Source organism: Apodemus sylvaticus, chromosome 5 (assembly GCF_947179515.1).
Source record: "Apodemus sylvaticus chromosome 5, mApoSyl1.1, whole genome shotgun sequence".
NCBI lineage: Eukaryota > Metazoa > Chordata > Mammalia > Rodentia > Muridae > Apodemus > Apodemus sylvaticus.
The window spans coordinates 149933842-149960237 of record NC_067476.1 but is presented as its reverse complement, the minus strand read 5'-3'; the positions used below and the strand labels follow the sequence as shown (position 1 = coordinate 149960237).

Genomic DNA, 26396 nt, shown 5'->3' with positions numbered 1-26396 from the left:
GGTACTGGCTGCCTTGGAATCCCATTTCTTCTCTACAGAGAGTCACAAAGGTGCCATCTCCATCAGACTCTGACTTGGATGGAATCTCAGAAGCACTCAGCACCCTCCCTGCCCCCAGCACAGTGGTTTCCCATTTACCTGTACCTGGATACAGAAGGATCTTTAGCCTCAGGCTTTTCCTCTTGGTCCTGAAGAAGTGGCCTTGGGACAGTGAAGAGAGCAAAACCTGACCACTGTCCTCGGCCTCTGCCTGACGTGGGATAGAGATCAGAGACCAGACCCAGGTGAGGGTGCCACAGAGGGTGCCCATCTATCACCATGGCCTAGCTCTGAGAGGGAGCTCATGGGATCAGGGCCCAAGACATTTTTTGTTTGTTTGTTTGTTTGTTTTTGTTTTTTGAGACAGGGTTTCTCTGTGTAGCCCTGGCTGTCCTGGAACTCACTCTGCAGACCAGGCTGGCCTTGAACTCAGAAATCTGCCTGCCTCTGTCTCCCAAGTGCTGGGATTAAAGGCGTGTGCCACCAGTGCTTGACTGTCCCAGGACATTCTAGTCTTACTTCAAGTAACTTGTTTTCAAGTGGGGACGCAGGTGTCTGGAGAGCAAATCTCCTAGGCTCGGATCCTCAGAATTGGTCACCAACACAGGAAGAGCCAGAAAGAGACAAAGGAAGAATAAATCCTCCAGGGTACAAAAACAGGAAGCACACCACACCACATAAACATAAGAACAAACATCACTCCTGATTGACAGTTAACGTATGTCTGAGGACCTGGAGAGGCCTGAGGTCAGGTGAGAGATATCTCCCTTCCTCCTGCTCTTTCTCCCTGAGGGACTGACTGCTGCGGGCCTGGAGTCAGCCTCAGTGGCGCCGCCTAGATGGGGCAGAAGAGATGGAAGTTGGTGCGTGTGAACTCGTGGTGGATGCTCTCCAGAAGCGTGTCGGCGTCCGGGGCAGGCTCTTGGGCGTTGGGCAGCCGCGGCCGCGCGCTGTATTCCGGGGTGTAGGTGAAGGAGAAAGCGCTGGGGTAGAAGAGAGCATCCCCACGCAGCAAGCTCACGGGCACGGTGATGGGAGTGCGCAGCCAACGCCAGTCACTGCCGAAGGCCGCCACGTCTGGCACCACGCACACCAAGGAACGAGGGCTCCTGCGGGGCGGGGCATGGAGGCTGCGTCCTGATCGATCGATCAATCGATCGGAAACATTCCTGTCTCCGATCCCTCGGTCCAAACTGCCCCCACCACTGCTTATCTGTACCTGTACATGGTTTCTGCCTCCACGTCTCCAAACCACACTTTGAGCCCAGCGTGGAAATTTTCTCCGTGCAGCTCCAGCGTGGCCACATCACCTCCACCGCTCAGCTGGGAGTGGTGCGGGTGGGGGTGGGGGTTGTTAGAAGGAGCTTCCTGCCCTTCCTCCACAGCCTCCCCATTCCCAGAGCAGATAGGCAGACAGGCAGGCTGCACCCCTGACCCTGATGATTCACCTCCAGCGTGCTGATAAGGGGCACCGGAGTGACAGGCTCCAGGGTACACGCCAGGCTGCTGCTGAAGGAGAACTCCACCGACTCCGTGCCAATGATGGTCCAGCAGGAACTGTCGTTGAGCAGCGCCCTGTTGGCCTCCTTGGGGCAGAGGGAGGCCTGGCAGAAGTCCAAGGGATGGAACTGAGGCTTCGCTAGTGGCGGAACCTTATTAAGTCTTCCTTCTAAGCTTTGCAGCTTATCTGCCTCAGGGAGACTGGGTGAGACCCTCCCACTGTATGGGCTATGTATGTATGTATATGCATAGATGTATGTGAGTGTATGCCTGTATATGTACATATATAAAACCTAAGGTCTTTTTTAGAAAAAAAATATTTGTAGTGTGCCTGTGTGTATGTGTGTGTGTGTTTGTGTGTGTGTGTGTGGAAGCCAGAGGTGTCTTCCTCAGAGGTGTCTACCTTATTTTTTGAGGCACAGTCTCTTACTGAACCAGAGGTCGCCTCATCTGGCTCTCCTGTCTTTACCTCCCAGGTGCTGGGATTGCAAGCATGGGCCACCATACTCAATTTTTCAAAATAGACGTGAGTTCTAGGGTATTGGATTCAGATACCTGTGTGTGTGTGTGTGTGTGTGTGTGTGTGTGTGTGTGTGTCAGTGTGGCATGGTGGGTGCTTTATCAACTAGCCATCTCCCCAGACCCAAGATTTTAACATTCTCTCATTTAGAGTAAACGAAATCTTTGAACCAGCTTCGTTTCTAACAAACTAGTTTTCTTAAGTCCTGCTTTCTTGGTATCGGGAGCTGCGCCTAGATTCTACACAGGCTCAGCAAACACTTTGCCAGTGAGCCGTCTCGCCATTTCTCCTCTTTCACACAAGGTCTCACTACATTGCTCTGGCTGGCCTTGAACTCACTGTAGCACTGCAGGCCTTGAATGATCTGCCCTTCAACCTCGGTCTCACAAGTAGGGTTGCCGCCTACATCACTGGGTTCCTCTATGCAAAAATAATTATTTTTATTCACATGTCCCTCTCTCTCTCTCCCTCTCTCTGTGTGTGTATGTGTCTGTGTGTCTGTGTGTGTCTATGTGAGCAGGTGCGAGCACAGGCCACAGGAGAGTGTCAGATTTCCTGGACCTGGAATTACAGGGAGCTGTGAGCCACCTGACATGGGTACTGGGGACCAAACTCTGGCCCTCTGAAAGAGCTGCAAATGCTCTTTACCCACTGAGCTGTCTTTCCCGCCACATCCACTGTCCTTTAACATTCTGTGCCTTAAGCAGGTGGTGGTGGAGCTCACCTTTAAACCCAGCACTTGGGAGGCAGAGGCAGGCAGATCTTTGTGAGTTCAAGGCCAGCCTGGTCTACAGAGGGAGTTCCAGGACAGCTAGGGCCACACAGAGAAAGCCTGACTCCAAAAACACAAAACAAAACATCTCTGCCTTAACATTCTACAGTTTGAGCTGGGACTAGTGGTACATATGCCAGCACTCTATAGGCGGAGGCAGGAGAATTATGAATTCAAGGTCAGTCTTTGATACTTAGAGAGTTCAGGGCCGATTTATGAGTGAAACTTGTCTCAAACACAGAAAACAAATGAAAAATAAGTACAATACTTTCTATGAGAAAATATTGCTCAAAAATCATTTTTCCCCTCCCTCCCTGTCTCTCTCTCTGTGTCTCTCTCTTTCAAGACAGGGTTTCTCTGTGTAGCCCTGGCTGTCCTGGAACTCGCTCTATAGACCAGGCTGGCCTCGAACTCAGAGATCTGTCTGCCTCTGCCTCCTCAGTGCTGGGATCACAGGCATGCGCCATCTGGCTACAATTGTTATCTTTTATATTTTATTATTGTGTCTACTAACATTCTAGAATAATATTTTGGGAGGAATATTACTTAAAAATTATTGTTTTCCACACTGGACGGTTTTGTGCCTTGACATCCTATAACTGTGTTTAACGTTATCCAATACTATTTTCTACTATGATTTTCTTTATTTTGCATTTTCTTTTTTTACTTATGTAAATGTGAATTTATGCCATATACATGTGACATTCAGAGGGCAGAAAGAGATGTCAGATCCCTTAAAGCTGGAGCTACAGGTGATTGTGAAGTTGTGGGCCACAGTATGGGTGCTAGGAATTAAACTTGGAACTTGGAAGAGCAACAGGTCCTCTTAACTACTAAGCCATCTCCAGTCTCTATATTCTGCAACTTTGTATCCCAATGTCTTAAAGCCCTTGGGAAGGACTATTGTTTAATAATGGCAATTACATCATTTTTCTACATACTATGACTTGCAATCTTCCAATTCCAGGGGCAGCGCCATTCCCTTAGGAAGCAGTCTACATGGAGAATGCCTTACATTCTATGGCTGAGTTCTGCCTGTGATGCTCGCTTGCCTCTGCTTCTCACCTGGAATCGCACCACCTTCTCTGTGGCAAGGCATAAGTAGGTGCCAGCCCCTCCCGGGGTGTCGCCTGGAAACTGGAACGCACACTTGTGCAGTTGGGATATGGGTTCATCCACGTCCAGGAGGGCACACTGCTTGGCCACTTTTCGTATGATCTATGGCAGAGGAGAGAGAGGATGAGAGAGAGAGAGAGAGAGAGCGCAAGAGAGCAGGGCACAGGGTCCCCGGAGGCTTCTCATCCAGCCGGCCAGGCAGCTCTATTCTCTGATAGCCATGAGGTCACGGGGTACACTCCCATTAAGCACCGAGAGAGGTGTCTTTTTGCTTTGAGGCATTACCCTCTAGCCCTGTCCACAGTGGCTACGCGTCTATGCTGATCTGTAGTTACCGCTCGCATACCATAGGGGGCAGTGTGATGCCTGTGACTGTGCAGACGAGCTGCACCAGGGAGCCGTAGCGGACGTAACCTTCCTGGGGTGGGAAGTCCCCTTGAGAACAGTGCCCATCAGCTGGAGATGAAAGAAAGAAAGGAAGGAAGGAACAATGGTTCATTACTTCTCAAACCCTGTCTCTTCGCCTGTCTTTACCCCACACCGCATCTGACCAAGAGGAAGGAAGCTAAAACCAAGATTCTAATTCTGGAGAGGTAGTCTGCGGTCATCCCCACAGAGGTCTGCTCCCTGTGGCAGCCACTTACTGGCTGAGGGAGAAAGGGCAGAGCTAGCCACTGGTATCAGAAGAGATCGGGCCAAGGGCAGGCCTTCCTCTTCCTCCCCAAGGGTCAGTTCCGTGGCTTTATCTTCCTGCAGTGCTGGTTAAATATGCTAACACACACGGAGTACCCCGCCCCCCCCACCGCACCTGATCTCGTGATTACCCAGGTGGAGGGTGAAGGCAGCCCACTGCCTTGCGCTGGCTACGAAGGCCCCATCTTCCACAGAGAGGTAGCGTGTGGACACCGTCTGGGAGCGCAGGCGATTGAAAAGGGAAACCTTTGAGCCCGAGGAGATGCACACTGTGAGGGGAGTGTGGAAATCGGTGCCCAGGCCTCACGTGGTCCCTTAGACGCCTCAGCTAATCTTCTGACCTACGTGACAGCCTGGCTAATGTGGCCCCTGGCCTGCACACAGTGGGTATTTGCATTTCATAGCCTTTTGTCGTCTAGGGCCTGCTCCAGTCTTGATTTTGAGCTTGTCAGCTCCCTGGTACAACTGGACATCCTTCAGTGATGTGAGCCGGGTTCATCAAGTCACTCAGGACTGCTTCGTAGCAGGCGTGGTGCTGGGTACTGGGTGTTGATGTGTGCACTGGGACCAGCTTTGCTCTGAAAGACTTCATGGTCTGCAGGGCCTCAACACAAAATGCTAAGTCCATGTGGTAAAGGCTAATAAGGAGGACTTCTTGGGGGAGGGGAGTTGCATAGACGGCTGCTAGGTAAAGACCTCATGTGTGAAAGAAACAGGGAACTCCCCTTGAGCTGGGTATGTCTTCCTGCCTCCAGCACGGTCTCAGGTCTCAGTCACAGTCTCATTTTCTCACTGGACTTACACCAGCTGGGGATAAGGCACCGGGCTGTTTATCTCCCAGTGCTGGACAGGCCGTTGGCCTTCCATTTATACCTAGCCCAAACCCCTTCCATTTAAACCATGCTATAATAGATCCTTCCTTTTGTGCCCTTTTCTGTATGTGTGTGCAGGTGTATGTGTGTGCAGGTGTATGTGTGTGCAGGTGTATGTGTGTGCAGGTGTATGTGTGTGCAGGTGTATGTGTGTGCAGGTGTATGTGTGTGCAGGTGTATGTGTGTGCAGGTGTATGTGTGTGCAGGTGTATGTGTGTGCAGGTGTATGTGTGTGCAGGTGTATGTGTGTGCAGGTGTGTGGCTGGATGCACCCAGCTGTGTGTGCATCGGGTGAGGGCAGAGCGAGACTCCAGGCCTCTCTCTCCCTCTAGTACGCTCTACCTTATTCTCTGAAATAAAGGCTCTCACTGGATTGAGAGCTCACTGTTTTTGACCAGAACTTTCTAGCCAGAGAGTTGGAGGAGGATCCCGCTGTCTACTTGCTCAGAGCTGGGGTCACTGGCATCCACCGCCACATTCAATTTTTATGGGTATTTGAACCCAGGTTCTTGTGTTTGTGTTGTAAGCACGTTACCCACCAAGCCATCTCCCCACCCTTTTGCTTTTCTAAATACATATACCAGCTCAGTTCACTCTCTTATTTCCACACAAGATCATCAGGTGGCGGGCCAACGTCGGGACAGGATTCGAAGCCAGACTGTCGGATTCTGCACACTTAACCATCACACTAGGTCACCATGCCACCCACTTTTCCTGAGAGTGGAGGTGCCAGCTAGAACACTTCTCGGTACTGGGACATTCCACGGGATTTTTCAATGACACCAAGGAGCTGGGTTCTGGAGTCACACTGAGTCAGGGTCACTTCCAGACTGGGGGACACTTTCTGGGCAGACAGTGTCTGGAAGCACATGGTGTGCTCTACTGAAATCAGCCAACCCACCCACCCTCTCTTCCTCTTTCTCCTCTGCCCTTCTTTCTTTCCTCCCTCCTTCCCTTCTAGGCTGGCCTAGATAGAGATCAGGGTTCTTCTGTCTCAGACTGATCCCTAAGCACTGGCATTGCACATAGGAACCTCTATCTTTGCCTGATGTAACTTCCTTAAGGTCATTTTTAATTCGCTCCCAGTCTGGCACCTGACTGCAGCTTTTGTCTGTTCTGAGTCCTGCATTGTCCAACTCAAATCTGGTATCTAATCTCTTTCCTGTGTCCTATTTGGAATCTCCGTGTGTCTTTTCTCTTAGTCTAGGCCAGCCGTCCCCCGAGACTCCTCCCTTCTTTCTACCCAGACCCTGCCTCTCAGCCCCGACTCCACCTTGCACCCTCCTCCCACTTTTGCAGCTCTGGGTTCGAACTGCACCCTTCCACCCCACCCCCTCTCACGGTCTGTGTTTTTCAGCGACTGCTTCTTCTGCGAGGGCTTGGAGATCACCTTGATGAGGCGACTGTGGAAAGTGCCCAGCTCCCGGCCTCCTCGCAGCACCAGCCGCAGCACCAGCCGGAAGTGCTTCCTCTTGTCGGCATCGGAGATGTACAGGGTCTTGGCACAACTAAATTCCTATGGGGGTCAAGGGAATGGGGCCGGGCTTATCTCAACTCTCTGCCAACGGAAGAGCCAACCTTCCGTAGTTACGACATCCTTGCAGTTATGACATCCTTACCATTAGAGATAACAAGAAGTCGCACTAACCTAGGCTCTAGGTCGGAACCCACCCTCTGGCCTCCCCAGTTGCCTCTTGGATTCTGGAGGGGATTTGGGGAGTCTGCCGTCTCGCCTCCTCTGTAAAGAAGAGGCAGGGCCGGGAGCAGGAATCGGACGTCATGCAGCCTCACCCTGGAGTCCGGCTGCTCTTCGAAGTTCAACTTCTGGGTCTCGGGAGCGCTGCCGGACGCGCCGTCCAGTCCCATGTAACCACAGACAGTGGGCCCGGTCTCCGCAGACTGGAGGGCTGGAAAAGCACCAAGAATAAACCCTGGAAGGACTGGGGAAGACTCAGGTGCGGGTCAAACTTAGTTCTTGCCGCCAGAGGGCGCAGAGAGACTGCGCCTGCAACCGGCTGGGCTCCCGGGCCCTGCTGAGGCACTTGGTGGTTCCAGCAGAGAACCGAGCAGTGCCCCCCCCCCCCCCCCCCCGGGGACTCTCACCTTCATCTTGCCTTGGCTTCACTCTCCAGCCGGGGCCTGCGAGGTAGACACAGGGCGGAGGGCAGAAGAACCTGGAAACACAGTAATTTTCACTGTCTTAAAAGTGTCTCAAGGTGGCATAAACGAAACAATCATGGTTTGGTCTCCTCTCTCCCTGAGTGGACCCCACCCATTGACATAGTGCATTCTTCTGCTTATTAAACCCCATCAGTAAGTCCTGCTCACTCCATCTTCAAAACACATCTGGAATCCGTTAGATTCCTACCAACACCACCTTGGTCCTAACCACTATCTCAGCCTTCCAACTGTCTCTCCCTTGTTACTGATGCCCTTTTTAGTTGTTTCTCACACCGTAACCACATCACTTTTAAATATGTATATGTATATGTATGTGTATGTGTATGTGTATGTGTATGTGTATGTGTATGTGTATGTGTGTGTATGTGTATGTGGGCTCTGTTTGCATGTATGCCTGCATGACAGAAGAGGCCATCAGACAGATGAGGGCATCAGATCCCATTACAGATAATTGTGAGCCACCATGTGGTTGCTAGGAACTGAACTCAGGTCCTCTGGAAGAGCAGTCAGTGCTCTTAACCCTGAGTAGTCTCTCCAGCCCCAGATGACTTCTTAAATAACAGTTGACTCAGTAGATAAAATGCCTTCCAGGGCAAGCAAGCGTGATAACTTGACTTCAATGCCCAGAACCCATCAAAAGGAGGAAGAGAATCAACTGTTTGATTAACTACAGTGGTTATCCTTTTACCTCCACGGGAACTGTGGCATCCATACATCCACACAGCACCAGCAACAACAACAAAAATAACAGTCAAGGGGTAGGAGCGATGGCTCAGTAGTTAAGAGCCCTGTCTGCTCTTCCATAGGTTCTGAGTTCAACTCCCAGCAACCACATGGTGGCTCATAACCCTCCATAAAGAGATCTGATGCCCTCTTCTGGTGTACAGACATGCATGTAGACACAGCATCCATATATATTATATATGTATATTACATAAATAAATCTGGAAAGAAATAACAGTTAAATTAAGTTGGGTGTAATGGCTCATGCCTGTAATCCTAAATCGAGCATGGAAGGGATGGAACATCTGAGGCAGGAGGATTAGTACAGGTTCAAGTCCAGCCTGAGCTACAGAGTCAGAGTCTGTCTCACTTGCCCCCCCCCCAAATAAAACAAAATAAACAATATTATTAACAATAATGAAAGTGTGAGTCCAATTGTGATGCCCTCTTATCAACATCCCTTGTGGTTTAAAATCCCAGATCTTCATGTGACCTGGACATTGTTCTCTTCCCCTGTCATCCTCTCTAACGCCCCCTCTTCTGTCGAGCCTCTCCTTTTCATCCTCCTACAATACCCGGTGTACAGCCTTGAGGTCCTTGCGATTTTGGTTGCTTCTAGTTGGAATGCTTCCTGGAGTTTCCCCCCCCCCCCCCCACACACACACATGTCTGGCTATCTATCTCAGCTCTGATGTCACTTCCTAAAGAGCCCTTTGACCTCCTTGACCTTTCAAGCTAAGGCATCCCCCTTCGGGTCCTACTATGTGACTCTACTGCTTCCCTGACTCTCATCACAATCTGAAATACACCGTTTCCTGGCTTGTGGGGAGTGACTGCCTGTTCCACACCAGAATCAAGGTGCTATGGAAGTAGAGACTGTTTCTGTCTTGCCCAGCTAGAGGCTTACCCGGCAGGGACTCTGGTGCCTGACACTTAGTATGCAGCAGAATGGATGGATGGATACTGGTTGGGGATGTGGGCATCGGACAGTCACTGTCAAGAGTTCTGCTCTAGATGCCAGTAGGCAGCTATTGTTGGCTGGGGAACAGGACCCTGGCTGGACAACAGCTGAGGTGTCAGCTTTGAGGCCTCCAAGATGTTAAAGAAGCTAAATGGGGGTCTGTTTGGAGGGATGCTTAGGGCTGTAGGCTGTGGAGACCTGGGAGGGGGCTGTGGAACCACCTACCGCTTCTCATTTCCATAGGATTTCTGAGCCACCTTGGCATGCAGGATCCACACAGTCTGCTCACATCTTTGCTGCAGGCATGTTCGCACACCTTCCCTTAGGATGGTGGCATGCTCTGGGGGTGACCTAGGAATGGGGGTTGGGCCGACGGGCCACAGGAAGGAGAGTCAAGGATTGAATTGGCACAAAATCCCACTGCTGGAGGTGAGTGGGCTGAAGTTGGAGATGGGGTTGATTTTCATTCTCCAAGGGATCTGGAGAAGGAGCTTTAGGCAAAGAGGAGGACTCGGGTCATGAGCTAAATATTTGTGTTCCAAGAAGGCTGCACAGACCCCACCAGGATCCACCAGGTGCTACACTGTGTGGGTGGCTTCCTGGCTGCTGTAGTCTGGGGCCAGGCAGAAGATCTGTGTTAAAGGCCCCTGCATTTGGTTCTCAGATGGAGGTGGGCTTTGTGGAAATAATAATTAAGCTTTCAACTTAATTAATTAAGGGGAAACAGCCTTGGCCAGCTCCAGGTCCAGAGCGCAATCTCAATTCCAGCAGGCACACGGGTGTAAATACGAATGAGGCTCCAAACTGCATTACCAGGATGGGGGAAGATCTGAGTCTTTCTGATTCCCAAACAACACCCTTGGCTCAATTCTATGGGGGTTTTCTTTTCTTCGAGTGTAGCATGAATCGGGTCAGTTTTCTGGGGTCTGTTGCTCGTCCATCTGAGAGTTTGACAGATGAGGGTGGACTCTCTCAAAGCCTGCACAATTAATCGGAGCATGAAAAAAGAGTCTGTGGTGGGACATATTTGGGAAATTAGCAAGTTGGGCCTTGAAGAGAGCTGAGAACTCCCAGGCTCCTTTTGAGTCCTTTTACCCTCACGGCAGGACCAAGTCTCGGCTTTTCATCACTCCTGGAAGGGTCCACGGAGGGCAAGAGCAGGGCGCGTCCTCGGAAGCCCAGCCAGGCCAGGCAGGCGGCGACCAGGACCGCTCCGCCTCTTGGAACTCTCCTCTGGGAAGTGTCTCGTGTAGGATTCCAGAGCATTCCTGCTGCCGGAGTGTCGCCGCCCGACTCCAGCTGTAGCCGAATTCCGGCTCGCAGCTCGCGCCTGCAGCTCCCAGAGCAGCAGGAGAAGGGGGCGCCAGTGGTGGTCAGAAGAAGGGGGAGATCGCTCTCTGCCAGTGGGAGGGGTCGCAGCCCGCGCTCCCCCTCCCCACCCGCCCGCTCCAGGTTAAATGCAGCTGCCGCTTGGGCTCGCCCTAGCTGTCTGGCATTCCCCACTTAGGGCAAGCAGCCCACGCCGCCGCCGTTACCTGGTCCAACTCCCCAGGAGGCTGGGCCCGTCGCTCTGTAGCTGCACCTCTGAGCTGTCCCGCAGGCTCAGGTGAGTCAAGGGGCCCGGGGGCACCGAGGGGTCTGCAGGGAAGCCGGTGTAAAACCCATAGGGGGACAGTTCTTTACAGCTTACATGTCCACGTCTAACCTGCAGTACCTTTTCCGAGCCCCTCCAGCAAGACCAACAAAAAGGTCCTCCTTCCCTAATCTCCTCCCTCTTCGTCTGGCACCTTCCCAAAGTGTCCATTCTGGGTTAGCAGTTGAACTCATAGACCTCCTTGGAGCGCACTTTCCTTGGGAATGCACTTTCCCTATCCTAGGGGCATCTGAGAAACTTCCTCTTCAAAGCAAGGATCCTTATCAGGAGACCTGGGTTCACTCTAATGGGCCAGCACTTCAAAGCAAGCCTTTGAAGCGATGACTCTTTGCCCTTTCTGAACCGACTCCCACCCCCCTACCCTCCCACCCCCCACCCCACCCCCGTGCAACAGCGGGTTTGGAAGGCTGGAGTTGAGACTGAGCAGCTGTTTTGACTTTCTAAGAGTCCTGGGGTACCAGCGAGGTGGCATCAAGTGCGTATTGACTTAAGCCAAGAGCAGGAGGATCAGGGGGCCCTTAGTCAAGAGTCAACCCTGAGTCTCAAAGGCCCTTTACTGAGATGCTCGCACTGGGGTGCTGCCGCACTGGGGTGCTGCCTCAGCTGTGGCCCACTCTAGAAAAGACTTGCCCTTCCTCCTGCCTCCACCATCGAGCTGCTGGCGCCTCTAGCTAGCTCGTCACCTTACTACCACAGACCCTGCCAGAAGGAGTTTTGTTCTTCTACCCTCCCCGGAACGCCAGAAAGGAGAAGAATCCCGGATAGGAAGCCGGTCTGGAGTTAGAGCCACGCACTGGCTTTGCTCAGAATGGGCTCATTCAAGGAACTGGGGGGTGGGGTGGAGGAGCAGCGGTGGGTTAGGGGGCGCTGGCCTGCTCTGCCAAGAAACCACAGAAAAATGGATAGAGCAGGCTCAGTGTGCTGCATGGGGGTGGGGTAGGGAACGGAAGAAAGGCTTAGTGATTCTTAGGTGCAAGGGAAACCAGGCTTCTCCGGAGGAAGAGACAGGGGTGGGGTCTAGGGGGTGAGGGCTAGGTTTAGTTCTGTGCCTGGAGCCCAGCTGGCAGCCTTATTGGGCCCCACATTTTCCATCCTTAGAGCGTGTGTGTGCGCGTGTGTGTGTGTGTGTTCCCTTCGTGGTTCTCAAGGGACCTAGTTAGGCTACACAGGAGGGAGGAGGCTCACCTGTTGTCTCCCTGGGGTCCATGGCTGCTCGAGGAGGACCAGGCAGCTCTCTCGCTGCTCTCTGGACGCGTCTCCTGCCACCGACTTTGATATCCTTCACACCTCTAACCCCGGATCCTCGCTCTGGATTTATCTCGTCCAAGCCTTATCTCCAAGGTCCCGGGACTGTTTGCTCTGGGCAGGGACACCTGCTGGGCAGACGCAGGCTTCCCACGCAAGTAGAAGCCAGACCCAGCAGGCGCCCCCTGGCGGCCCTCCTAAGAGCAGGCGAGTAACAGACACGGAGGAGTTTCTTGTGCAGGAGGAAGCCACTCACTGGCCTACCACTAAGAACCCAGACCCCAAGAGCTGCTCTTGGGGTGTGGCACGGGGCTGGAGGAAGATGGAGAATGACTTCTGTCCGCAGAAGAAGAGAGCATGGAGGAGCACCTTAGCTAACTCACACACCACATAGACAGGACTCCATCTCGGCCGCAGCCACTTTCCTGCTATAAGGCGTTGGGTAGCAGCGTCTAATTTCTTTAATTTCTGAATAGGGAGAACCGAACCAACAACAGCCTTAAATGTCGGAGCTACGAACAGGTTTAATAGCACAACAGAAAAGTACATTTAACACTGTACCTGGAAATTAGAAAAGTTTTCTTTTGGGGACTGGCAAGATGACTCAGTGGATAAAGGTGTCAGGACTGACCACTGGAGTTCAGTCCTGTCTAATCCTGGGACAGTCACAGGGGAAGGAAAAAATGGACTTCACGAATTACCCCCTGACCTTCACACATGTGTGCTGTAGTGTGTGTGTACACACCATATACATGTATATATATGTAACACACACATATAGTGTGTATGGTATATAATATATATGGTGTGTGTGATCTGTGTATATATATATAACATATATAACATACATATGGGGTGTGTGTATATAATTTTTAAAAAAAGATTTATGTATTTATTATATGGAAGTGCACTGTAGCTATCTTCAGATGCCCCAGAAGAAGGCATATGGATGGGTGTGAGCATATGGATGCCACGTGGTTGCTGGGATTTGAAATCAGGACCTTTGGAAGAGCAGCCAGTGCTCTTAACTGCTGAGCCATCTCTCCAGCCCCCATATATATATATATATATATATATATATATATATATATATATATATACACACATATATATATTTATAAAAAGGACATTTATCTTCTTTTGAGTTTTATGTTTTTGTCTGTTTCTTATTTACATGGTGTTCCTGTAGTTCTGCAATATGTCATTTTCTACAAAGGCTCCCTTGTGAATTTTAGCAATCCCAGTGTGGTGTCATCAAAAAATTATCATGAACATTTTGGTTTTGTTTTGAGACAGAATATCACTATGTATATTCCTGGGTGGCCTGGAACTCACTATGAAGACCAGACTGGCCTCAAACTCCCAGAGAGCTGCCTGCCTCTGCCTCTTGAGTGGGCAGCCACACCTGACAAGACATTTTGAACATACGCAAAACCAAAGTGTGCATCCCCTGAAATAAAAGCGCGGTCAAAACTGCTGCGTTTCTCACTTCTTTCTCCCTGCAGGTTGTGACACTGCGCTTCCTCATCTTCCAAGCACCATGAGAGGCCTTTTCTGCTGGCCGCTGCCTCTGTTACTGCTCTTCCTGCAGGCCTGGGAAAGCCAGCTCCAGTCTGCAGGTGAGCTGGATCCCAGCCGGCACCATGGGAGGACAGGAGGAGAAACAGTTTCTCTATCCACAGTGAGCCAGCATTGCCTGAGGGGGTGGTGTGTGTGTGTGTGTGTGTGTGTGTGTGTGTGTGTGTTGTGTGCGTGCGTAGCGGCGGCGGTGGGGCTTTGGAACACACTGGGCTGGATTCAGGGAGTTTCCCACTCCATCCCCTGGGTGCTGTTTCCTCACCTGCAGTATGTGGCATAGTTTTGGGTTCACACAGAACTGTTCATTTGGTGTTGACTTTTATTAAAGTTTATTGAAATCGTGGAAAAATCAGGAGACTCCACATACAAACCCCTATTTGAGAATTTTCTTGAACAAAACAAAAAACTAGGAACCTGCTTGCCGGGACAATCCAAGTTATCAGATACAGGAGCTGTGACATTATAGACATAATCCAACCAGTTCTTTCACTTACAATGTCTGGCTGGTTCCTGTAGGCATTTGAGACCATTCATCTCTTTGTTCATGTCTCAATACATAATACAGACTCAGAACAACTCCCAGAATCGCATGTGAGGGAACTTTCCTCTGCATACTATTTCCTGGTTCGGGTCCCCTCAAATGATGCATGAGTGGCTGTATCCAAGGCTTATTTGTTAGGTTAATGACATGCTGGCCGGTGTTCCATTCAAATAACAGCATTTCTTCCGGCATTTTCTAAGAAACAAGCTTTAGCTGACCCATGAGAGTCCTTCTCCATCATCCCGCAGGTCCTAGATGTTATACTGGGCCCCTGGATTTGGTGTTCATGATTGATAGCTCCCGCAGCGTGCGCCCCTTCGAGTTTGAGACCATGAGGCAGTTCCTAGTGGGCCTCCTCCGCAGCCTGGACGTGGGTCTGAACGCCACGCGCGTTGGTGTGATCCAGTATTCTAGCCAAGTGCAGAACGTCTTTCCCCTGGGTGCTTTCTCGCGCCTCGAGGACATGGAACGTGCCATCCGCGCGGTGGTGCCGCTAGCGCAGGGCACCATGACCGGGCTGGCGATCCAGTACGCCATGAATGTCGCCTTTAGCGAGGCCGAAGGTGCGCGCCCATCAGAGGAGCGAGTACCGCGCGTCTTGGTCATCGTGACAGACGGGCGACCGCAAGACCGAGTGGCCGAAGTGGCCGCTCAGGCGCGCGCCCGCGGCATTGAGATCTACGCGGTAGGGGTGCAGCGAGCCGACGTGGGCTCTCTTCGCGCCATGGCTTCGCCGCCGCTGGACCAGCACGTCTTCTTGGTGGAGTCCTTCGATCTCATCCAGGAGTTTGGTCTGCAGTTCCAGGGCCGGCTGTGCGGTGAGTTAGAGTGGTGCTGAGCTCCTGCTATGCAGATACTCTGGTCTAGTTTGCAACATTACAGGTGATCCCTCAGTTTTACTCCACCCCTCCGGGTACCGGCTGCCGTGGTCCCTCCTGCAGAGTGGTGTATGCATTCTACATACACTACAACATTCTGCAGTCCTACAACACTCAGCAGTCATGCTGTGTCAGAGACTGGCCGTGTCACAAACTGTCAACCCCTACCCCGACCCCCAACACATACACCAAATGTCCTTTAATCAAGAATCACTCAAAATTGAGAGTATTGACTCGACTATGTTCCTCCTACTCTAAGCCCCCTTTTACAAAGGCTATGGGAGCTCTCTTTGCCACTTTGTGGTGTGTGTGTGTGTGTGTGTGTGTGTGTGTGTGTGAGAGAGAGAGAGAGAGAGAGAGAGAAGATAGATTTCTTTCTTTCTTTCTTTCTTTCTTTCTTTCTTTCTTTCTTTCTTTCTTTTTTTTTTTTTTTGGTTTTTTGGATTTGATTTTTTTTGGGACAGGGCTTCTCTGTGTAGCCCTGGCTGTCCTGGAACTCACTCTGTAGACCAGGCTGGCCTCGAACTCAGAAATCCACCTGCCTCTGCCTCTGCCTCCCAGAGTGCTGGGATTACAGGTGTGTGCCACCACTGCCCGGCAGAGAAGATAGATTTCTTGCAACCTAGATTGTCCTTGAAGTCGTTTGTAGCTGAGGCTGACCTTGAACAACCCACCCTCCTGAATCGAAGCACTGCAGTACCCTCTTCAGAGACCATTCAAAGGGGCTACATAGTCCTATTCTTCCTCTAATCCTGTCACCTGGACTGACCCTCTCAAAGAAGCAAATCCGTAGCCTGCCTAAGTCCATATACTTGGGAATGGTGTTTGCTTCACGCCCTACGCCTGCTCTAACGTTCAGGCCTCCCCTTGGAGGCTTTTGCCCATCTCTTCTCTGCTGATTGCCCCTGTGTGTCCTCAGGGAAGGACCTGTGTGCTGAGTTGGGACATGGCTGCCAACACGTGTGTGTCAACGCCCCAGGAACATTCCACTGTGCCTGCAACTCTGGCTACAAGCTAGCACCAGATAACAAGAATTGTTTGGGTGAGTGTCACCGCATCCTGCAGTCTCATTGTCTTCTTTGGCTTCCCAGCATCCCAACATCTATTTGGCAAGTTCTTTAGAAGTAAAGGCATACCCCATTCACTGTACAATCCACACAGAGAGGGACTATCATCTGGGGCCACACAGATCTTTGGTGAACTGGAGCTTGGAGTCTTGGCCTCCCACAGCTCCATTCTTGCCTCTGTACCTCAGCGTTCTCTGTGGTATCTCCTCTCTGCAAATCTTTTCTTTTCAATCTTCTGAAAAGCTACAGTGTGATGCCTTGCTTAGATGATTAATTAGGTTTTTCTTTTGGGAGATTATATGGTTCCATTCTCGTGATTGGGTTTTCTGCCACTCACAGAGTACCTGTTGTTGGAAAGCCTTTACTTTCACAGCAACTAGTTCCACAATTTTAGCTTCATGATCTGGAAACAAAAGGGGTCAACGTGATCCCAACAACTCAGTTGCCACATGGGCCTTCCTGTGTTTAGAAACTTTAAAAGGCTGAGAGGGGTGGGTGGGCTGGAGACATGGCTCAGTGATTAAGAGCATGTGCTACCCAATCATGAAGACTTTGACTCTCAGCGCTCAGGAACCAGACAGGCATCTGGCAAAGGCCTGTAACTCCAGCTCCGAGCTGGGAAGGGAGCAAGATCACTTGAGCTTGCTGGTTTCCACTGTAGCCAAGAAACAGGAGGTCCCGGTCCAGGGAGAGACTCTGTCTCAGAGGAATAGGTGGAGAGTGATGGGGACATCCAACACCTTTTCTGAGTGCTCATACACAGTTGTGCACATAGGCACACTCACATACACACTAACCGACTAACCAAAAGTAAACTTAAAAGGCTTAGCATGCATCCTCATTAGACTGTGATGGACATTAAGTCTTTTCCGAAGATGTCTGGAAAATGGTCTTGTTTCTTTCCTTTCCTCTTCCCCTCCTCCTTTGTCTTCCTCCTCTCCTCTCCTCTCTCCTCTTTTCCCCTCCCCTCATCTCCTTCCCTCCCCACCCCCACTTTCTTCTGCCTCAAATCTACAGTAGATCCCCCTGCCTCAGCCTTCAGAGCACTGAGCTCACCGACACGCCTCATACCTCGCCCCGCTGCGTTATTTTTTTTTTTTACTCATGATCTTTCCTCATTTTTTTCAGTCCCACATGGCCACCCTGTTACTGTCTTTGGTTTACACACATGTACACAGAAGGCCACACTTTCCTATGTACATGTACACATGTCCATTCTGTTAATGGCGGAGGTGGGCGGGAATCTAATTAATGCAAAAGACAAACATACAAAGGAAAATAAATCATTACTTGTCATTGCTATTAAATGTTTCTGTTCCTGGGCTGTCAACTATCCAGCTACAGGGTCTTCCCACTGCCATCTTTAGCTTACTGGGCCACTGGGCCCCCTCCCACCCCTGCTCCACTGCAGCCCCTTTCCTGGGGATCCCACATTGTCATAGCTTTCCTCAGTTCAGGTCTAGACCATCTTCATACATGGAGAGGATCAGCGTGCTCTCCACAGCAAGTCTCCCTCCCACCTCCTCAGAGAGAAGCAGGGAAGGCAGGTGCTGCATTTTGCAGACAGGGAAAAGCTCTTTGCAGATTAGTGAAGCTGCCTTTCCCCCACTTTCCCGTGGGCCAATGAGTTGTGGAGGATCCGGTCTCCTCTGTGTGTGGGGCTCACTAGTGGGCTCTTCGGCTCTGGGATGTATCCAAGGTTTGAATTGAAAAATGTTACTTGATCCTGTAGAAAGATGACGTAAACTCACAAATATCTGGAGAGCACACAAGACTAGTTAATTTGTATGACCTTTGGGGTAGGGAAGCACAGTGTTAACACTTTTTAATTAAAAAATGGCAGTGTGTGTAGGTGTATATGAGCACCTGTGGAGGCCAGAGTGGACGTCAAGTATCTCCCCTACCACTACCCACCTTATTATTATTTAGCAATTTTTATTTATTGGTAGTGTGTGTGTGTGATCTGTGAGGGCAGGTGCATAGGTGTCACAGGGTGCACGAGGAGGTCAGAGGACAACTCTAGGACTTGATTCATCATCATCCACCTTTAAATGGGTTTGGGGATTGAACTCAGGGCACAAGCTTTGAGGCAAATGTTGTGTTACCATGGAGACTTCTCTGGGAACACCCCACTTTATCATCATCATCATCATCATCATCATCATCATTTTATTGACAAGTTCTCCCACTGCATCCAGAACTTCCCATTTGGCCATTTGGCCAACAGAGATCCACAGGTCTCTGCCCATCCCAGGGCTAGGGCTACAGCTACCACACCTGGCTTTTATAGGGGTGCTGGAGATGTGAACTCAGGTCCTCATGCTTCTGAAGCAGACACTTTATAGACTGAGCACTTCCCTGGTTGTCATCCGGGTTTTGTTAAAGAGCACTTCAGAGGGTTGCGTGCTAGGCCGTGCAGTGAAGCCTCGAGTGAGAGCTGACTTCATCCTCTCCGTAGCCCTGGACCTCTGTGCTGAAGGAACCCATGGCTGTGAACACCTCTGTGTCAATTCCGTGGACTCTTATGTCTGCCGCTGCCGAGCTGGCTTTGCACTCCAGCAGGACCAGAGGAGCTGCAGGGGTGAGTGCACCTCCCACCAACCCCTTCTGTGAGCCTCCTAAGCTGAGGCCCCTGATGGCTACACTCAGAAGTGACATCTCGCCGTTTCTTCCTTCCCTCAGCCATTGACTACTGTAGCTTTGGCAACCACAGCTGCCAGCATGAGTGTGTAAGCACTTCAGCGGGGCCACGGTGTCGATGCAGAGAGGGCCACGACCTGCTGCCTGATGGGAGAAGCTGTCGGGGTGAGGAGGTGTCTCTCATATTTATAGGCAATAGAAAGGGATTCTAGCTGCTGGGATCTAACCTGACTGGTCCTCCTTGGTGTCTCCTTTAAAGTTAGGGACTTCTGCAATGGTGTGGACCATGGCTGCGAGTTCCAGTGTGTGAGTGAAGGTCTTTCCTTCCACTGCCTGTGCCCTGAGGGGAGGCGACTTCAGGCTGATGGCAAAAGCTGTGACCGTGAGTTATAGGCAGAGGGTCTGCTTCTGTTCCGTTGTTTGCCTCTTCTTCAATGCCCAGTTATAGCCCCACAGACGGTGGTGTGAGTGTGTGTGTGTGTGTGAATGTGTGCGTGTGCATATGTTGGGAGATGTTCCAACCAGTCCTCTATCCTGCTGTCAAGACTGATTTCAAAACCCATATCCGATCACATTCCTCCTTCACTCAAAATCCTTTTGTGGCTCACCAGTGTCTACAAAATAAAGATCAAGTGCCTTCCCCTTGAAATTTTCCAGTGCTGGGCACAACCACATTAATGGATAATGAAACCAAATTAGTGGGTTACAACCAGCATTTAAGGAAAAGAAGAGAAAAATAGTTTCCTGAGTTTAGGAGTGTAAGCATTGCTTCACGAAGTGGAGTCCAGTTATGCGAAATGCACTGTGGAATATTATTACTCTCTTGTTTTTCATCATGGCTGTGGTCAGTTTTGAAGCCATCACTTAAGGTCATTACCATCTAGCTTTGGCCAACTCTTGAGCCCATCTCTTGCCACACTTGAACATTTGAGTCACACTGGCCTGTCCCTCTCCGAGTGTGTCATGCCCTTCCCAGCTCCCATGACTGTGTATAGGCTGTGCCAACCTTCTCGGATGCCTCTCTTGCCTTGGCAAATTCCCGGTCATCCTTCATGACCGTACTAGTAGTCCGTTTGGGTTGCCGTGTCGCAACACTGATGCACATTGCAGTAATGAAAGTGCTCAAAGCTGGGTGACTGATAAAGAATAGAGCTTACGTGGCTCACAGTCTGGAGCATAGGCTCAGCATCTCGGTATTGGCCATGACCCCATGACAAGAGAGAGCCCTCGAGAGTGAAGAGTGTGTGTATGTGTGTGTGGCCATCGTTTGTAACCAACCATTCACTGACAGGGTCATTCTAGTCTCTCAAGACCTACTCAGTTCTGTGCTATAGGCATTGACTTCTTCCTAGGGTGGTGCTCCATGACCTATCCATCCCCAGAAGGCCTGTCATGGTTTAGATAGAAAATGTTTCCTCTCAAGGCTCATGCATCAAAGGCTTGGTCCAAGGTTCAGAGCCTGGGATCTTATTAATTGATTAACCCAAAGATAGATTAAACACGAGAATAGATTTTTAGGGTGTAGGGAGATGGAACTGTAGAGGATGGGCCCCAGATTGAGGAAGTGGGTCACTGGGGCGGGGGTATGTTTTTTGAGACAGGGTTTATGTAGCCCAGGCTGACCTTGAACTAGCTATGTAGCTGATAATGACCTTGGGCTTCCTAATCCTATGGCCTCCAAATGTTACCATGCCTCCTTTTCTGTGGAGTTAGGGATCTAACTCAGGGCTTGGAACAAGCTAGGCAACCACTCTACCAAATGAGCTTCACCTCCAGTTCCTGAGGACTGAGATTTGGACGTGCATTCCAGGCTGGTCTTGATCTGTCTGTCTCCCAAGTGCTGAGATTATAGGCTTGTGCCTCCATGACCTGTTTGAAGGTCTGTCTGTCTGTCTGTCTATGTTTCCTTCTATAATGAAGGATGTTGCTTTCCTTCATCATTCTCCTGCTGTCATATCTTGCCTCTCCCCAGGACAAAGGTAATGGAGCCAGACAGCCATGGACTGAAATCTCCAAAGTTGTGAGCTAAAACAAACCCTTCCATCCTTAAGTCACTTACATCACTTACGACCCATTAGACCCCCGGGTCTCAGTACTGTTACTCTAGGGACCAAGTTTCTAGCACATGGGCTCTTGGGAACAAACCATATCCAAGCCACAACAGTGTCTTAAGTGTTTATTTCTTAGTTCTGGAAAGGCTAAGACCAAGACACTGGCAGATACGGTGTCCCATGAGGCTCTGCTTCCTGGGTTATAGGGTTTCTCTGTGTTCTCCCTTGATGGATGAATGGAGGAAACAGACTCTCTAGACACTCTTGTAAGGACATTAATTAATTGTATTCATGAAGGCTTGACCCTCATGTCTGTGTCCAATCCCTATTTCCTCCCAAAGATGAACACATTGAGACAGGGTTTCATGTAGCCCAGGTTGGCCATGTTGGCCAGGTTGGCCATGTATGAGCTATATGACTAATAATGACCTGGGGCTTCCTAATTGAACCTCACAACCTACACACAGCCTTCCTCAACCATGCCAGGAGAGTGATTTATCCCTGTCTTGGGCTCCCTTACTGCCTCCTCAGAGCGTGCCTTCCTTAACTGTGGCAGTCTGTCCTGATCTCGTGATTCAGGATTATGTTTTCTTTGTCGTTGAACCCCCTTCTGGGACCCCTGAAGCCCCTGGATCAGAACAAAGGAGGCAGTGTCTTAGCGAGCAGGTCCAACGGTTTATGGTTTAGATGACCCTGCCTTCCGATCTTGGCTTTGCCACTGTTAACTATGGAAGTAAGTCACAATCGCTTTATCCTCAGAACTTAGTTTACAGAAAACTGGGATAGCGAGCAAGGAGAAAATGTATAAAGTGCACGTTTCCATGTTTGACACATGGTAAACACCAGTAAATGTCATTCTTGTCATTGTTATTAATACTGATATGGTGCTTAGCATTGTGATAGATACATACTAGGTGACCAATGAATGCTAGAGCTAGCTATTGAACTATTTTTGCGCTTGGTTGTTTAAAAAAGAACTGGGAAGCTGGTGATGTCTGCCTTTAATCCCTGCACTTGAGGGCAGAGGCAGGCAGATCTCTGAGTTTGAGGCTAGCCTGGTCTACATAGTGAATTTCCAGGACAGCTAGGGCTACACTGAGAAACCCTGTCTTGAAAAAAAAAGCTTTTAACAAAGCATCTGGTTAGTGCTAAGCACTTAACTTCAAAAGTTGTCATACAAAAGAGGATGCTGGTTATGTATTGATTGCTCGGCACACACAGTCAGGACACATAATTGGTATGCGTTATATAATAAATGCTGGCAATGGATAACTAGATGAATATGTGACTCTCCTGGATAATGACCTGACCCCTCCATCCAAGCCTTCCCCTTGGCAGGGTGCCGGGAGGGCCACGTGGACCTTGTACTCCTGGTGGATGGCTCCAAGAGTGTGCGTCCACAGAACTTCGAGCTGGTGAAGCGCTTCGTGAACCAGATTGTGGATTTCCTCGATGTGTCCCCCGAGGGCACGCGGGTTGGACTGGTGCAGTTCTCCAGCCGGGTGCGCACCGAGTTCCCTCTGGGCCGCTATGGCACCGCGGCTGAGGTGAAGCAGGCTGTTTTAGCTGTGGAGTACATGGAGCGCGGCACCATGACGGGGTTGGCCCTGCGTCACATGGTGGAGCACAGCTTCTCGGAGGCACAGGGTGCGCGGCCTCGCGACCTCAACGTGCCTCGCGTGGGCGTGGTGTTCACCGATGGTCGCTCTCAGGATGACATTTCAGTGTGGGCAGCTCGTGCCAAAGAGGAAGGTAGGTTTGGCAAGGGATGGACTGCTGTGGGGTTGGAGTGGAGGTTTCCCCCAGGGTTTGGAGCTCTCTCTTGAGTGCCTGGGTCCTGTAGGCATCGTCATGTATGCGGTGGGCGTGGGCAAGGCTGTGGAGGAAGAGCTGCGGGAGATCGCATCGGAACCATCGGAGCTGCACGTGTCTTACTCTCCGGACTTTAGCACCATGACGCACCTGCTGGAGAATCTCAAAGGCAGCATTTGCCCAGGTGAGTGAATCTCTCCTGCTGTCTTGTCACCTAGCCTCTGATAGATGCGCTGGTCCTCCGCACTTCACTACCCTTAGGCAGGCATGTCTCTCTCTCTCTCCACAGAGCTTGTTATTTAACACCCGGACCAGGTCTGTCACCTCACTGTAGCTTGTCAGAAATGCAGCTCCCGGACAGTGAATAGGACCCTCGTGTGCTTTGTGTGCTCGTCAGAGTCAATGAGGCATTGGGATTTTTTTTTTCACTCAAATTAGTAGTGTTTGGAATAACATGAGAAAACTTTAATATTAATTTTTTAAATTGCATTTTATGCACACCTCTTGGCCTGCATGTATGTACGGGCCTGGTACATGTGGAGACCAGAAGCAGGGGTCAGTTCCCGTGGGACTGGAGTCACAGATGGCTTTGTACCCCTGTGGGTGCTGGGCATTGTGGGTCCTCTGGAAGAGCAGTCAGTGTTCTTAACCACTGAGCTCTAGGTCGAGAGAAAAGTTTAAAAAGCAAGCCACATTTAGCATTCGTGAGCAAAATGGACAATAATCCTCCAGCTTGCTGGGATTCAAGTTTATAGATTTGGCAAAGTGACAAGAAAGTTTTCCCCCTATGGTGGCTTGTGCTTTCTGGGGGACATAGACCGTATGTGCCATCATTGTAATGCACCTGGGAGTGAGGGGGAGGGGATCCAGACATGCTTGTGGGGAGCAGCTGGACCAGTTTATTGATTTTGACCACGAGGCCTTCAGATTTGAGCACAGGTCGAGGACATGACTCTTCCAGTGTCCACTGCCGATAGAGGTAGGTTAGCAGGGCTGTGTCCAGGGCAGAGAACCTGAAGTTAAAGGTGCTTCAGACATGTCAGGCTTTAGGACCCTTTCTGTCCTGACTTCTCTACAATGGACTCTGGATAACTCAGTTAACCCCGCCCTGCCTTACCCTCTTCTATAAGAGGAGAGATGCACAAAGTTACTGCCAGCTTTAGATTTCTGAGGCAAGTTGGAGTTCTCTGGCTAAGGCTCTTCAGTGGCTGACTATACAGGCCCAGGCCGACCCTCTTCCTTCTGTGACTCTCGTTGGAACTGTTAATGAGGCCATCAGTAAAATGACACACGGTTGCCAAGGGTGAGAGTTTGACTGATAACAGACACTTCCTATGGAGCTGAGTGCTATTTTATTGCCTGCAGTATCAAACATGAGAGCTGGTGAGATGGCACAGCGTTGTAAAAGCAGCTGCCATGCCAACCCATCGACCTGAGTTTGACCCTGGAACACATTAGCAAACAGCCCTATGTGGTGGCTCACGGCTGTACCCAGCATGCCTACGTGAAGACGGGCGGTGAAGTCGGAAGCCCCTGCCTGGATACATAGAGGCAAAACCAAAGAGAGACCCTGCCTCAAAAAGGCAGAGGGACAGAGCTGGCTCCCATTAGTTGATCTCTGATTTGGACATGAGTGCTGTGGGCTGCCCTCACACGTATACCACACACACACACACACACACACACACACACACACACACACACTAAAAAAGAATAAAATAGAAAATAGCATGCACTAACAGTGATGCTATCTCAGTAACATTCCCCACCATTTTCTGTACTGTTAAGGAAACATAGACAACCAAGTTTACCTGTACTGCACTCTTAGATGCTGAAGTGTGTGTGGAGATAAACTTGGACCCATATTTTGTGTGTGTGTGTGTGTGTGTGTGTGTGTGTGTGTGTTTGAGATAGAATTTCTCTGTGTAGGTTTGGCTGCCCTCCTGGAACTCATTCTGTAGACCAGACTGGCCTCAAACTCACAGGGATCCTGCCTGTGCCTCCTGATCACTGGAACCAAAGCCTAATTTAGATCTGTAACTTAAATATTAATTTCACCAGAGTCAGTGGAGTTACATATTGTTGGGCTTCATCCTGACTCATCAGGTCTGGGATGGGGTTTGATAATTCGCCTTTATGACATATTCCTAGGTTATGCTAATACTGCTTGCCCACAGACCACATCTTGAGAAATGCTGGTTTACTTGAAATACACAATATAGGGTTGACTTGTACCTGGCATTGTGCCAATATGGGATTCAGTCGCTACATGTGCATAATGAATTACAACTGGTCACACTAACACAGAATAAAACCTGAGTTCTTCAGTTACACTAGACGCATTTCAAGTGTTACATTGCTCCAGGTGGCTTGAGGGTATCAAATAGAATGGAATCAGCCAGGACAGATAGAGAGCAAGTCCATTGTTCCTCGTGTCTCATTTGCAGAGCGCTCATCCATCTCGACTTTTTCTACTCAAAGTGAAACCCCTGGGCTTCCGAATTAATGTGTTTTAGGAGCTTATTGAAAATACAGGTTCTCGCTCCGAACCAGAATCTGGATTCTCGTAAGCTCTGTGCTCATCCCAGCAAGCATCAGGGTTTGAGAATTTCTCTTACAAGTGGGTACACATACGCAAATCGTCTAATCCTCACATCCACCAGTGGGTAGCTTCTTTCATTATATCCATTTTAGGGATGCGAGGATGGGGGTGGAATTGAGACTTAGAAGGGTTGAGTTTTCCCCAGGACTTCTGGGCTGCTTGGTTGGGACTCAGGCCAGGTCTAAATCCAAAGCCTGCACTTACACACTCCACCATCGACTCGGTAGTGGTGTATCTCATTCCCTTGACTCTTGGTTCCCTCCTTGTAGAGGAGGGCATCAGCGCGGGGACAGAGCTTCGGAGTCCCTGCGAATGCGAAAGCCTCGTGGAGTTCCAGGGCCGCACGCTGGGGGCGCTCGAGAGCCTGACGCAGAACCATATCCTTTGGGGCTGGAAATGAGGGTTGCCGGGCAGGTGAAGGGATCTCTGAGACCAAATCTTCCTTAACCGCTCACTGGCTCGGCTGACAGAGCGCCTGGAGGAGCTGGAGAACCTGTTGGCTAACCGGAAGTGAGGGTCGCATGCTGTCTGAGCAGCCACGGGAGGCTGAGACGGAGCCCCACAGCCTGGACCGTCCGGGAGGGGGCGCTGGCGGGCCCCAAGCGCTGCCTTCGAGCTGGCCTCACCCGGACCGGGAGCCTGATTTAGGGGATGGGGACTAGGAGGGGATGGGGGATGCTGGTGGGGAAGGACTGCTACACTCGCCGCGAGCTTTGCTGGATTTCTGTTTTGTTGTCCTTTTCTAAAAAAAAAAAAAATAAAAAAATAAAAAAATAAAAAGCCTACATCGGTTTTCACAGGTCGGTTTGTGGCTATTGCTATCCTGCCAGAGGGAGAGGAGTTCAGACGGAGCGTGCTCGCAGGCGCCCGGGCGGCGTCCTCTTGGAGAAAGGCGCATTGTGCAGTACTGGGGCTGGGGGGCAGGGGGCCGCTGCTTCCCGCCTCTTGTTT

The 26396-nt window shown here is 50.5% G+C and overlaps 2 protein-coding genes across 3 annotated transcripts; one reads left to right on the top strand and one right to left on the bottom strand.

Annotated features, from left to right (window-relative positions):
• Positions 1–717: 717 nt before the first annotated feature.
• Positions 718–12390, bottom strand: Rbpjl (recombination signal binding protein for immunoglobulin kappa J region like). The gene is made up of 12 exons (XM_052184238.1): positions 12217–12390; positions 10913–11015; positions 9603–9728; positions 7616–7686; positions 7304–7419; positions 6854–7028; positions 4772–4909; positions 4294–4403; positions 3897–4049; positions 1488–1643; positions 1259–1362; positions 718–1148 (listed from the first exon to the last, which is right to left on the bottom strand). Exons 1-12 carry the CDS (start codon positions 12236–12238, stop codon positions 875–877), a joined length of 1548 nt encoding a protein of 515 aa, XP_052040198.1. The 5' UTR covers positions 12239–12390; the 3' UTR covers positions 718–874.
• Positions 10902–26127, top strand: Matn4 (matrilin 4). Of its 2 annotated transcripts, none has more exons than XM_052184237.1 (11): positions 10902–10983; positions 13782–13895; positions 14644–15213; positions 16193–16315; positions 18799–18921; positions 19023–19145; positions 19240–19362; positions 22370–22783; positions 22875–23027; positions 25715–25822; positions 25901–26127. In XM_052184237.1, exons 2-11 carry the CDS (start codon positions 13817–13819, stop codon positions 25957–25959), a joined length of 1875 nt encoding a protein of 624 aa, XP_052040197.1. In that variant the 5' UTR covers positions 10902–10983; positions 13782–13816; the 3' UTR covers positions 25960–26127. The 2 variants fall into 2 exon arrangements, with proteins under 2 accessions (XP_052040197.1, XP_052040196.1); XM_052184236.1 differs by having other exon boundaries at positions 22355–22783.
• The last annotated feature ends 269 nt before the right edge of the window (positions 26128–26396 follow it).

Excerpts from the sequence above, each read along its gene's own strand:
- Rbpjl (XM_052184238.1), bottom strand. The coding sequence starts at position 12,238 with ATGGACCCCAGGGAGACAACAG. Across the intron at positions 11,016-12,216 it reads GGACCCCAGGGAGACAACAG|ACCCCTCGGTGCCCCCGGGC; the intron begins GTGAGCCTCCTC and ends GCTTCCCTGCAG. Across the intron at positions 1,149-1,258 it reads GAGGCAGAAACCATGTACAG|GAGCCCTCGTTCCTTGGTGT; the intron begins GTACAGATAAGC and ends CCCGCCCCGCAG.
- Matn4 (XM_052184236.1), top strand. The coding sequence starts at position 13,817 with ATGAGAGGCCTTTTCTGCTGGCCGCTGCCTCTGTTACTGCTCTTCCTG. Across the intron at positions 18,922-19,022 it reads GGACCAGAGGAGCTGCAGGG|CCATTGACTACTGTAGCTTT; the intron begins GTGAGTGCACCT and ends TCCTTCCCTCAG. Across the intron at positions 22,784-22,874 it reads AGCTCGTGCCAAAGAGGAAG|GCATCGTCATGTATGCGGTG; the intron begins GTAGGTTTGGCA and ends TGGGTCCTGTAG.